The sequence below is a fragment of the Lepisma saccharinum genome, chromosome 6 (assembly GCF_977018435.1).
Source record: "Lepisma saccharinum chromosome 6, izLepSacc3.1, whole genome shotgun sequence".
NCBI classification, from domain to species: domain Eukaryota; kingdom Metazoa; phylum Arthropoda; class Insecta; order Zygentoma; family Lepismatidae; genus Lepisma; species Lepisma saccharinum.
Window position 1 is genome coordinate 67,348,165 of NC_139234.1, and position 13,749 is coordinate 67,361,913.

A 13,749-nucleotide genomic window follows, 5' to 3' on the forward strand; every position below is an offset into this window, starting at 1 on the left:
TTCATGCAACCCGCATTACGCACCGTTGAAAAATATAAGAACTCTAAAAAATATTTGTACTTCTTTTTCGGAAACGGCTAAATAGATTTCAATCAAAATTGCAGGTTTTGTTTACAACAATATTCTCTTTTTTATGAACTAAAACTAATGCAAAAGCTTAAGTGTGTGGTTTGAGATAATGTGCTGTATTTTACGTACTTCTAAAATACATATCAGAAGAACAATTAATTATCATAATCACATGTTAAATATTAGGTTATCAAAATAATTCTAGTTCACAAACATTGTTAACATTAGTACTCATACCACACCAAATATCAGAACAATGGACCTCAAGGTGTCTGAGAAAAAAGTACATATATGTCAAAAAATGTACTGCTGAGATTAACTCATATAAAGATTTGCAGAATGTTTACAAATTATCTGCTATTCGGAGCACCTAGAATGCACCATATCCATATTGTTCATTGCCTTGTGTGTCTTCCTCATCTTTCTTTTCCTTTTTCTTTGGTCTTTTGTGAGTCTTTCTGTTGATAAATCTGCTTTTGCAACACGTTTTAGATCAATGTCCCTAAAAATTGCTTCTGTGTATTCACCTGGTATCAGTCTTAACTTCTTCAAAATCTCACACCTGATCGAACAACCACTATTAAAACACAAGGTATCATATGCAGCTATATGTACCACTCTTGTACCAGCAAACGAGGTTTTTGGGCAGCGTTACCAAATCATGCTATTGAAACTTTTGTTTGGATTCTGAGTCTTGCCGTGAAGACATTTCTTGAGAATCTGTTGGTCAGCAAGTGCTCTAAATGTGGGCTATGATTCATTACTGTTTCTGGTAAGGAATGTTTGTGTTCGTAATGCTCCCCTGTAATTCTGCTTCTGTTGTAGCCACACCATGAATTCTCTCCTTTTGGACACAGCATATGTGTTGGTATGTTGTCGGTTGATAACTTGCCCACCCAGCCTTTCGCATTTCTTCAAGATCATGCAAGTTTTCCCTTATGGCTTTCCCATAATATACCTGTAGGGAATCGATTTCCTTTCCTGTAAGTCTACCCTCACCACCAAGTGGTTTTCCATCTTCAAGTTTCAGTCCTTTGTTTTCTTTGAGTAGACGTCTTAGTCTGCCACCCATTATCTTCTGCACATGACCAATACATTCTAGTTTTACTATTTCACACTCATCACTAGGACTCGGAATAAATTGCCAAAAAAAGACCTATAAAAAGATCTAAAAATAAAAAAAGGACCTAAAAACGGAAAAAAGGACGTATAAATGTGATCCAAATTAATTAATAACTTCAGTTTTAATTACATATTTAAAGAATAAAAAAATACAAAATTCTGGTGGTATGGAACACACAGTGCGAAAAAACTATATGAATGAAATGCATCTTCTTTCAGTCCAAAAATGTTTTTATCTCGTTTCAGGGATGGTTCAAATATATTTCTTTCTTTTTTTTTTATTTCTTTACTACAGAAAGGATGTTTAAGAGGTGATGAACTGATGATGATTCGAATTGAGAATGGGCAGTGAAAACGTAGTCGAAAGAAGGTGAAGTTACAAAATAAAAGCCGTTAAGATCCAAAAAAAAAAGGCTAAAAAAGGACCAATAAGCCAAAAAACTCCAGAAAAGGATAAATAAAACCCACTTTCTTCTGGCCTACAATGACCCAAAATGAACATATATTATGTTGCCCCTCGTTTTCGGACACTAGGAAAAAAGAGGATTTTTCCTCAAGTTCCGAGCCCTACTCATCACTATATGGTTTGCTCTCAGCCATTGACTTGAATGCACTGGAGTCACCATCACCAACATATTGTGTATACCGTACACCAAATTTCTTCTCTGAATGGTTGAAAATCATCTTCACAGCCGCAACTTCCATACCTCCACTCGATCCACCGTAATTCTTTGAACATGATGATTAATGGTTTTCCTTCCATTCTGCATCTTCATTATCCAGTTTTGGTTTAGTAGAACAAGCATGACAATATTTGGACATGCACTGCATATCTAAAACCTACCCTGTGTCTATGTTATAACAGACGTTACTCCATATAAGGAAGTGTGGCCTCTTTTCATCCATGTTCCATCTACACTTACACAAATATCAGTCCTACATTTCACATCGTCATTCATGATATCAACAATCCCTGCATGAACGAAGAAAAATGCCACTTTCGTAGAAACTATCCTGTAAGGAAAGAACGAAGCAAGAGCTGATCTCAGAGCGGGAAATTAAACTTAACTATTTCTTTAAAAAATCTAACATCTTCACACATATAAAGTAAAGTTTTCGTCCCTTAGACTTTTCATTCATTCATAAAATTTACAGGGTGTAACGAGGAAGTTATGTACTTCAAGAAAATACATATTTTGAAAAATCTAAATTTTGACCCCTCATCGGGGACATCCCCCCAGAAGCTTGAGTTCTTCATTAAAAAATTGTCACGTAATTGAATAATTCAACGCATCTGGATGTTTGATAGTTTCAAATACTATTTGCAGCTGCTGTTAATGTTAATTCATAGATTCTTTCTTATCTTTGTAGTTATCTGTGACCAGGCGCCAAGAGACGCCTGTTCTCTTTCTCTCCTCTCTCTCTGTCTCTCTCTCCTTACCTCCCCTCTTTCCCTCCCTTCTTTCTCTGTCTCTCTTGTTCTGGGAAGTAGCAAAATGCAATAACAAAACTTACAAAAAGAATATAAATGCAACAAAAACCTGCAAAAATACTGAAAAATGACCAATAAAGCCTCCCAAAATGCTTAGAAAATGCACAATAAAAACATTTCTTGTTCCGACTGACTGCTACTTTGTTTACCATAGTCCTCAGAGATAAAAGAAGATGACTTCTCATCAACTTCAGAGCTCTGCTGACAAGGAACGAATCATCGGTTCTTCTATTTCTCTGTTTAATCTCTTTTATAGCATCTCAGTGCTCAAGTAAAATTAGGGAAGATTTCTGCCACACAGCCTCCGTAGTGTGGAGGTTAGAATAATACTGCACTGGTTCGAATTCAAATTCAGACATGAATATTTCTTAGCCGCTGTTATCTCGCTCATTTTATCAGAGCATCATCCATCCTCAGCATCCGTAATTTGCAAGATAGTACATAAAATACATAAATTACAACAGTACTTGCATCATATTTATTTGTAATTACGACATGACTACAATTACATGTTTTTACACTGCCTAAGCACCTCCCAAAAATGGTGTCATTTGGCCCTTCCATGGTTGGATGGGGTGTTGTTTTCTCCGGGTTTTTTTATTTGGTTGATTGATTGATTTGGTTTATTTAACTTCGCCTTTCTGCCACAGAGGATGAGTGATATGATGAAGTTCCTGAAGGAACACTCACAAGGAACACCCATGACTAGGCCAGGATTCAAACCCGGGACCTCTGGCAGGGTTTTTTATATGATTGAGCTGAGACAAATGAACGCTGTCAGGTGTGAAATATGTGCTCATTGGTTAGGTTCAAAATATAAGCGTGTGCATATTTAGTTAATTAAAGCGTGATAACCAGGAACTAATGAGTTTTCAACGGAAACTTATATGCTCCACGAATTCCACTGTTTCTCGTAGCTTGCCTTGGAAATGCGGCAACGTCATGAAATCCGCAGAGGTTCGTAAAATGCCAGTCATTACACGTTTTATGCTATCGAATATCGATAACCTGGTTATGACGTGGCTTGCGGGTACAAATGCAGACATTCTAGTGATACGTACTGTGAGCACGGTGTAAGCAATGTACTACAAGAATGTAGTCTCTAGGATGATATAGGGTGCCCAAATGAAGTACTTTTATTCCTGCAGAAGATATTCTGCTTAATACTATTATGAGGAAATCCACAAAGCTTGGGAATATTAGGTGGAAAAGTTTTTTCTTAATTAACCAGGTTCATTTAGTTAAACACCTTTAAAGATATCAAATTGTATGAATCCAACGACTTTGATAGTTCAATTCTGTTTTTAGCATGTTTACTTGGTATTTAACTTAATTTGTAGATCATTCGTAACACCCGTGACGCAGGATTTTTTGTTTTTCAATTTTGAATTTAACAATGTTTTCAAAAGTAAAAACGTTGAGGATTTACTTCGTTATTTAAACATGTTACTGCACCAGAGCGTTGCTTTCCACCAACAAAGACCACACGTGACAGCATATTTCCATCAATTTCTCTAACAAGGTTTTGTTTCAGTTCACGTGAGTTTGTCCGCAGGATATTGATTTACTATTTCTGCTTCTGAAACAAAAGTAGGCCACACTAACATTACAGTTAAGAAATGGAGGGACAATGTAAAATCCGTGACATATGGATCGGCTCTTAAGAAATATCTCACAAGTGGATGTTTTGCAGCCATCTTTAGATTTCTGTTGGACTTTGATTGTGTTGAGCTATGTTCAGACAAATGTGTCGCCAGGAAATTTCATTCGAGGGAGAATAGGTGCTAGGATGGAAAACGAGACTAGCTCGAGAGAGCAAATCCACACGCATAATAGGGGAGATAGGTAGAAACATGCACGAAACAACGCTGTAGGTTTTGGAACAGTGTCTCGTTTGTATGCGCTGGTTGTTTTGTTTATTGTTGGCTCAGTTGTTTGTGATAACTTTTACAACTCTAAACTCCCCTCTTGACACTTTGACGCCGACTTTACCCTGTGTGAAGCTTCAATGTCGTTTCAGAAGCAGGGAATCCTCACGGAACCAGTTCTATATACTGTTTCACCGTTATTTTCATCCACACAAGAGCCTCGTTGTATGAGTAGTTACCGGGATTTACCACGTGGAAGTGAGATTGACTTTTGGGTGGCTTCACAAAATATCACCCCTTACACCCCTTAGCTTTAGAGGGCACCCGCTCGCTCGTTGCTCTCATAAACATCGTCTACTGAAAAACTAAATATTCTGACCAAGGCAGTAATTTATTTTATTAAAAACATAAACTAAATGTAACGTTTCAACCTTCTAGCAAGGTCTTCATCAGACTCTGTATCAAGTACAAAAGTAACAAGATACACAACAAGGGCATTATATATACACAAACATTACTCCCTCCAGACTTTAGAAAGTTGTTAGGAACTTTCTAGCAGGTGGCTTTCACTTGCCAACTGTACTTTCACCTAAAAGGCTAAACATAACTACTTTCATATAGAATGTGGTTGGACTTTTTATCTCACGCTCTTTTTCCTTCATTTTTCTCCCTTCTCCTCTCCTCTTTCTCTCTTGTCCTTTCCACTCTTTCTAACACCATCTTCCATTCTTTGTTTAACTTAAGTTCCCCATTCCAGTTCATTATGTCTTCTTCACCTTTCTTCTCTATTTCCTTGGCTTCCTTCCATTTTCTCACTAGCATTCTCTTCTCCCTTCCTATCTGCTTAGCCTCATCCCACTCAATGTCATGTCGTGTTTCTCTTGTGTCTTTAAATACTGCATTTCTCCCTCTCTTAAGTCGTACATCATCCCTATGTTGTTTCAACCTATCTTTCAGCCTTTTTTTCGTTTCTCCTATGTACACACTCTGACATTCTTTACATTTCATTTCGTAGATAATCCCTTCCTCTTCCTCTTCTCTGTCCTCCTTTTTCTTGTTTGCATTCTTCGCTATTCCTACGATGCTTCTCCCTCCCTTCCTGTAAGTTTTAATTCCCGCTTTCCTAAGCACATTGCATATCTTTTCTGTGGTCTTCCCCGTACTCCTTATTCCAAACCTTCTCTCCTCTTTTTCTTTCTCTTCCAATTCTCCCCTGCCCGTTTTCTTACTTCTTCTATTTATGACCAGTCTATCCTGCTTCTCATAGTCATTCTTTTCCAGCTGTTTCCATAGGCTATTTATTTTGCCTTCTTTTTCACACTCCTTCGTGCATATTTTCGTTATTCTGTCCTCCATATTCTTTATGAAATTTATTTTTGTCACCTCACTTACATCACTTCTTTTGTGACAGAATACCCCTGCTGCACACTTCTTCTGATGCCAAGCGGTTTCAATTTCTTGTCCTCTCTTCCTTTTCATCAATATATCTAGGTAGCTTAATTTGTCTTCTTCTTCTATTTCATGTTCCAATAATATCGCTCTTTCTTCATCTTGTATTTCTTTGGCAAAAATGTTGTTAATGAGTGAAGGACTAAATATAGGTTCTAGTCTAAGCCCAGCATTGGCTGAATTGGTTATGAATGAATGGGAAAAGAAAGTGATAGAAAAAGGACGTGACAAAATAATTCTGTTTTGCAGATATGTGGACGATTGTTTTGGCATATGGAAGGGAACGAAGAGGCAGCTCGACATTTTTGCCAAAGAAATACAAGATGAAGAAAGCGGGATATTATTGGAACTTGAAATAGAAGAAGACAAATTAAGCTACCTAGATATATTGATGAAAAGGAAGAGAGGACAAGAAATTGAAACAGCTTGGCATCAGAAGAAGTGTGCAGCAGGGGTATTCTGCCACAAAAGAAGTGATGTAAGTGAGGTGACAAAAATAAATTTTATAAAGAATATGGAGGACAGAATCAAGAAAATATGCATGAAAGAATGTGAAAAAGAAGGCAAAATAAATAGTCTATGGAAACAGCTGGAAAAGAATGGCTATGAGAAGCAGGATAGCCTGGACATAAATAGAAGATGTAAGAAAACGGGCAGGGGAGAATTGGAAGAGAAAGAAAAAGAGGAGAGAAGGTTTGGAATAAGGAGTATGGGGAAGACCACAGAAAAGATATGCAATGTGCTTAGGAAAGCGGGAATTAAAACTTACAGGAAGGGAGGGAGAAGCATCTTAGGAATAGCGAAGAATGCAAACAAGAAAAAGGAGAACAGAGAAGAGGAAGAGGAAGGGATTATCTACGAAGTGAAATGTAAAGAATGTCAGAGTGTGTACATAGGAGAAACGAAAAAAAGGCTGAAAGACAAGTTGAAACAACATAGGGATGATGCACGACTTAAGAGAGGGAGAAATGCAATATTTAAACACACGAGAGAAACAGGACATGACATAGAGTGGGATGAGGCTAAGCAGATAGGAAGGGAGAAGAGAATGCTAGTGAGAAAATGGAAGGAAGCCAATGAAATAGAGAAGAAAGGTGAAGAAGACATAATGAACTGGAATGGGGGACTGAAGTTAAACAAAGAATGGAAGAAGGTGTTAGAAAGAGTGGAAAGGACAAGAGAGAAAGAGGAGAGGAGAAGGGAGAGAAATGAAGGAAAAAGAGCACGAGATAAAATGTCCAACCACATTCTATATGAAAGTAGTTATGTTTAGCCTTTTAGGTGAAAGTACAGTTGGCAAGTGAAAGCCACCTGCTAGAAAGTTCCTAACAACTTTCTAATAGTCTGGAGGGAGTAATGTTTGTGTATATATAATGCCCTTGTTGTGTATGTTGTTACTTTTGTACGTGATACAGAGTCTGATAAAGACCCTGCTAGAAGGTTGAAACGTTACGTTTAGTTTATGTTTTTAATAAAATAAATTACTGCCTTGGTCAGCATATTTAGTTTTTCATAATCATGGAAACAAGGCTTAATGGTGTTATAATCGTCTACTGCTACTGCTAAATTGAGCAAGTAATGCCTTTGAAATGAAATAATAAAACTTACCCTAAGATCACCGCTTTATTCACTCCTTTAAGGTGTAAACGTATAACAAAATTTAAGAAGATGTTAGAAAAGTGTTTTACCGCTTTTTACAATGCTTCGAAGTGACACTATTATCGCCGTTAATTTCAGTGACATTTTCAACTTTATGTTCATACAATTGCGTACAATGAAAAATAATTTTTAGTTTACTTTTAAGAAACATGTCTGCCTTGTTTTAAGTTAAATATCTGAGAACTGAATATTTTTTGCAGAAAATTTCGTTTCTTGTAAGAGTTTCTACACTCACAAAGCGTAGCAAATGGGTATTTTGGATTTGAAACCAAGTTTATGAACTCTTCTGGTTTTTCGGTAGTTACAGGCATTTAAACGCGTTTTTTGTGTAATGTTTCGGGAGAATACACGTTCCCTTCATATGTTCTCCCGAAACATTACATAAAAAAAGCGTGTTTAAATGCTTGTAATAACAAACTAGAATAATAATTCTACAACACAAGGAATACGTAAATACAAGAACTTGGACTTTGACATAATTCCCTTAAGAACAGGCCAACTTAAATATCTACAAGCACCCGATTTGAAACTGAAGCAATCAGCGTTTTCCACTTAGCACATAAATCATTCCAAACCTTTAATCTGGCAATCATGTGCACTATTAACTTCTCCCTTGGTACGGGAAAATACGTATGGATTTTTAACGTATAAATTACTCTTTAGAAAAAGATACGTAAAGCTACTTACGTTCTTGCGAATTAAACGTAACTTGCAAGAAACTAAAATATATAGTAGATATTAACGAAATGATTTTGACAAATAGTGAATATAAAAAATTAAAGTGTCTCATATAATATGCAAACATTTTGAAAAAGAGGCATGGAACTGATCAATGTTATGCAGACCAATTAAATTTCACTAACTATGACATTAAAACATTAAACATTTCCGTAAAAAATGCAGGTTCGAATAAGTATAATACAATCCGGTACTCGAAACTAGCGAACTTCCTAACAATTTCAAAACAAATACGTAACGTTTAAAGGAGGAGCTAGTATGTACGTACATATTACTTCAAAATCAAATCTCCTCAACTTTTAAAAGCTTTTAGTCAAAATTGCACATGTTTATAATCAGAAAACTGCAATGTAATGACAGAGATTTGTCCTTGCTTAGTGTGCAGAATTATATGTCTTACGGCCACAGTATTTAGAAATGAGACGAGTTGGTTAAGTCTGGCACAAAGAGTGAAGAAACAGGGCAAATACGTAAACATTAGAAACGCATATATAAGTTTCAGCATGATAAGTTAACATTTTTATTGTCGCGTAACTAAAATCACAGCTAGTGGTTCCCCATGGCGTTAGCCGTAAGATTTTTTACCCCCTCGCGCTGTCCCTGCCCACGCCCTTTGACCTATCACCCCTCGTGGCTTTTGAAGCAGTCTACGTTCCCAGAATTCAGCGGCCGAAATTCTCTCTCCTAAATAGAAGCAGCCCGCACGGTATTGATTCGGCGGAGAAGTCGATGCGCAGAGCGGCAGAGAGTCGGCGTTCGATGACCATCTCCGTCAACCCCCATGGATCCAGGCTCGGCGGCAGGGGAGCATCCAGCGGCAGCATCAATGTTTTGTGACCCGAAATTCTGGTGTGTAAAACCCCAAGTGCTCTGCGTTTAACGACCCCGCCCTCCCCTCTCATCGCACGTGCGGTCGTCGTGCTGTTCCCGCCGAATGATCCTCGCCGATTTTCCAAGTGACGTGCACGGATCGTTTCCAGCCTCCGCGTAAACACAGGAAGTAGGACGCATGTCGGTACCTTGGTGCGTGTTCGGGATGCTGGGACGTCTCGGCGTTCAACAGATGTCTTCCGGCGTCTAAAGGGGGGGCGAGGGAAGGTTCAAGATGCCGAAACAAACAGAGGAGCAGCTGGTCCCGCCTCAGGACAATCGAATCTGCGGCACGATCTGCATCTGTCAAATGACGGCCGTGTTGAGTTGCGTGGCCTTTGTGTACCTGTCCGTGGCCATATACATGCCCTCCCTCCGGGCGTTTCAGTCCGGGATAAACGAGACGCCGATGATGTGCACCACGACGAGGAACCTCACGGTGGAGAACTGCTTGTGGGCGTCTTGCGGGGAGTGGTGCCTCAGCAAGAGTTCCGGTGCGTGCACCCAGATTTACGTCACCCTGAGGCAGAACGGCACCAATCTCATTTTCCACAACTGCACCACGAGTGCGGAAAAGACGTGTTACGGCATCGACAAGGACAAGGCGAGAAAGTACACGTGCATCTTGGAGGAGTGCAAGAACCTCACCGGCACGTTCAACTGCACGGACGGGAAGTGCATCAACATAACCGACATCTTCGAGTGCATGTACAGGAGCATCGTAGAGACCGTCAAGTGCAACGGAAAGAAAGGGAAGATAAACTGCATGAAGATCGGGGGGTTGTTCGACTGCACGAACGGCGTGTGTCACAAGATCAAGCCGCCGTACTACTGCGAGAGGAGGTGCGTGGACATTCCCACGTGGAACAAGAACGTGATAATTCTAAGTGGGGACAAGGTGTTCCTCTCGCAGTGCAGGAAAGCCACGCTCTTCGACGAGGAGAGAGAGGTATGGACTGACGACCAGGACATCCTGATGACGTCGTGCCACACGGTACACAACACGAGCAGGGGAATCGTGGGCTACGACTGCATCAACGGAACCCTGCTGGGGAGGAACGTCCTCAACGAGCAGACGAACTTCACCTTTCTCAGCAACCTCAGCTACACGAACGGACGCCAGCTGGATGAAACCGGGGAGGTAACGCCCCTCGAGAGCCAGCTCATCATCGCCAACGAATCCAAGCTGCAGATCAACCTGGAAGGTTGCGTCAACACGCTCAGGGGCGAGTGCATGGAGTTCTTCAAGGAGTACGGCCGCGACGGGTCGGATCACAACGCCAGGGCGCGCTTCCCTTGCTTCTTCTCGGAGTTAGATCCGGAGTTCGTGGTGGCCCGTTTCGACCTGAACGAAACCTACAGCCAGTTCCTGATCGCTTCCATAATTCCCTCGTGTCTTTTCGTCGTATCGTGCGTCGTGCTCGTTCTGTGTCATAGGGCGGTGGAGGTTGGAGACGATTCTAGAATGAGATTCAAATCTTGCGCCGGCGGCGACGTAGAGAGCGCAACGGATAGGACTAACAGTATCATGGCGCTTTGAGACACGTCACGTAAGATATCTCGATGTTGTGTCGTTGTTGAGAGACATGTTCGTTCATCCTAGACGCAAGTAGCTTCACCTTAAGACTGACGTAAGCGTGATATCATCAACCCATTCCCTATCCTTCATATTTTCCTAGAATCAGATGTGATATTTTCAGAAGCAATTTTTACAATGTTTTCTGAAACAATAAAGTGAGTCTTTATTTGTGTAGTGTAGTGTTTATTGTTGCTAGACTTGGTGTTGCATCCGTTGTATTGAGTAGCCTTGGGTGTTATACGTATATAAATACTAGCGGTGCATTAAAAAAAAATAATTCCGTCGGTCTTGTTATCAGAATGCATGCGTAGATGCTGTTCAGAACATTGCAGAAGAGTATATAGAGAAAAAAGTATACCTCATTTCGTAGAACTTTACCAGGCATCCTTTCTCTTCCCACCAATAAAGTGTGAACTGCCCTATGCACGGAAGTAACTTAGAGCATGAATAAAAGTTGGTAGTGTTCGTTTATGTACTTGCAATAGAACACACTTCCCCATTACAACTTTTAATTCGTTAGGTCGCATTACACGATATTTTTACACAACACGAAAAACTGATACATGACCTAAGTTTGAGTTTCAAGTACACTTTATGCATACACAGACTAATGGGACTTGGCCCATAGTTTAAAGTGGGATCCGAACAACAGATATCGAACCCAAGACCTCTTGATTACAAGACGACGACATGACCACTTGGTGTATACATATGTACTGTACGTGACATAGCTTTTGCACACATAATACTAAAGTCATAGAGGTTACAAGGTAGAAAATAGTGTTATTATCCATAAATACATTAATCAAGCCTTGTATGTACAGTCCAACTCTACAGCGAGGACAGAACTTGCTACTGAAAATTCTGAATAAAGTTCGTTCACCGTAGGGTTACGCAATACACACAACGCATTTCAGGGATCTAGGTGTCCCACTTTTATTGCTGATGACTGTACATGCAACTGCATTCCACTAAACAGTGAAAAGACCAAGTTTCCAATTCTATTCATTCATCACCTAAACACATAATTGCTTCGCATGGTGAACACGGAAGAAGAGTGAGAAATCATCATGATATACACATAAAACTGTGGAGCTAGTTGTGACAATCTAGAGCAATGCTACTTTTTTACACCTCATATTTTGGTGTACGAATGCGGCTTGTGTATTTTCAAACGTAAGTGTTCTATATTTCATGCAAAACGTTTTGTATTTCGACATGATGTTAAAAGGTATCAGTCAGTATAATTATGATTTAACGTTGGCAGAGAAGAGAACCACTGCCATGCATATCATTCCTACACAACATACTGCATTAAATATGAAAACAGTACGCTCCCAAAACATACAATACAATGGTAACATAATGTATACATTATTTGTATAAAACAGGTAAATATCACACAACATAAATAAGAAAGTTCTATTCTAAGTATTTCCTCTGTACTTTTATGGTAACTTATATTCCACTTCATATGTTTTTTTTTCTGAAATCGTCAAACATAAATCGTGCTTCAGAGAACATGTTGCATTAAAGTAAACTGATTTACTGGAAAAGTAGCGAATGAGATCAGGATATTGTCTTCCACTCTTAGTATCGACTTAATATAAAAATAAACTTAATCTTACTTTCAGAAGTAACGTAAAGAGTGTCGTTAGCACTCAAAATTCCAACAAAGAGAATGAGTTCCAGACAATTTAACAATATACCAACTGATGAATATGGCCTGAAACTTTTTCTACGTTTCTTCCATCTTTACTGCATCATATTTACATTGTTCTGAATTTCCACATAAATGAGCTAGACAAAGATTAAATGATTTTACACATTATTATGATGTATTCGCGTTACGAATATATGGTAAGTAATAACTGCAAAATACACACACAGACGTATATGTATATTGTGTGTTTCTTTGTGCATATAGAAATATTGACATATTTTTTCAGTTGCTAAAGATAACACCGGCCTGCATGGGTTCGGATGACTCGCAGATGACTGTTGTCCCTGAATAATTTCAGCATGCTTTTCCAAAAAAGAAATCCATTTTTACCCATCACATCTAGTTTTTTTTTCAGAAAACAGCAATATATTAACTGCCTTAGTTTCACAATAAAATGTGTAGTTCTATTATTTACTCAATAGATGAATCTGTTTACATGGTGGTAAAATATTGCTTTTCTAGATTTTCTTTTTTTTTCTAGATTTCTCCAATTTTGAACTACAAATGCATAGAATAGTAAGCATTTCATTCACCTTCTGTCTGCACAAGACACATTGACATGACAAATATAAACATTAATTACATAAGTTCCATTTTCGAAATACCTCATAAACGTTTAATTCACAAAATGTCCAAAACTCAATGGTATCGTGTAGTGGGTTGACGGAAGTTAATGATGTGGAGAAAAATCCTCATCTAGGGAAGAATCCGGACGTGATGGGAAGAAATGTGTCATATTCGTCATCAGCATTCAAACTATTTCGGTTTGTAAACAACCGAAATTTCCCATCCTTAAATTTATTTTGTTGCGTTCTGTAATAGGTATAATGGAATGGTGAATATGAGAATTTTGATTGTGAAATTGTGAAAAATCCTGACGTCATGGGGGAAAATGGATGTCATGTACGTGATGAGCAATCAAAATACTTCCGGAATCATCTATTGGTTTGTAAACAACCGAAATTTCCCTCGCTTAAATTTATTTCGTTGCCTTCTGTAATAGGCATAATTTAATAGCGAATATAAGAATTTTGATTGTGAAATTGTTAAAAATCCTGACGTGATGGGAAAAAATGGATGTCATTTCCGTCTTCAGCATTCAAAATACTTCCAGAATCACCTATTGTTTTGAAATCATCCGATTTTTTCCCCCAAAATGCAGGGCTGTGTAATATATTTA

At 38.7% G+C, this 13,749-nt stretch overlaps 4 protein-coding genes across 5 annotated transcripts in view; 3 read left to right on the forward strand and 1 right to left on the reverse strand.

Moving 5' to 3' along the window:
* Positions 1-13,749, forward strand: part of LOC145988837 (uncharacterized) — a 54,648-nt gene that overhangs the window by 25,056 nt on the left and 15,843 nt on the right. The window lies entirely within an intron of this gene.
* The window catches only part of LOC145988838 (uncharacterized), a 34,227-nt gene that overhangs the window by 4,680 nt on the left and 15,798 nt on the right, over positions 1-13,749 (forward strand). The gene's annotated exons all lie outside the window — the stretch shown is intronic.
* LOC145989095 (uncharacterized) lies at positions 721-1,896 on the reverse strand. Its single transcript, XM_083124390.1, has 3 exons — positions 1,763-1,896; positions 962-1,199; positions 721-819 (listed from the first exon to the last, which is right to left on the reverse strand). The coding sequence occupies exons 1-3, from the start codon at positions 1,894-1,896 to the stop codon at positions 721-723; spliced, it is 471 nt and encodes a 156-aa protein (XP_082980516.1).
* Teh3 (tipE homolog 3 phospholipid transfer protein) lies at positions 9,497-10,807 on the forward strand. The gene has a single exon (XM_083124391.1). The coding sequence runs from the start codon at positions 9,503-9,505 to the stop codon at positions 10,805-10,807; it is 1,305 nt and encodes a 434-aa protein (XP_082980517.1). The 5' UTR covers positions 9,497-9,502.

Coding starts and splice junctions, on each gene's coding strand:
- LOC145989095 (XM_083124390.1), bottom strand. CDS start 1,896: ATGGAAGTTGCGGCTGTGAAGATGATTTTCAACCATTCAGAGAAGAAA. Junction 1,200..1,762: donor AGCAAACCATATAGTGATGA/GTAGGGCTCGGA, acceptor ATTTATTCCGAG/TCCTAGTGATGAGTGTGAAA. Junction 820..961: donor AAATGCGAAAGGCTGGGTGG/GCAAGTTATCAA, acceptor AATGAATCATAG/CCCACATTTAGAGCACTTGC.
- Teh3 (XM_083124391.1), top strand. CDS start 9,503: ATGCCGAAACAAACAGAGGAGCAGCTGGTCCCGCCTCAGGACAATCGA.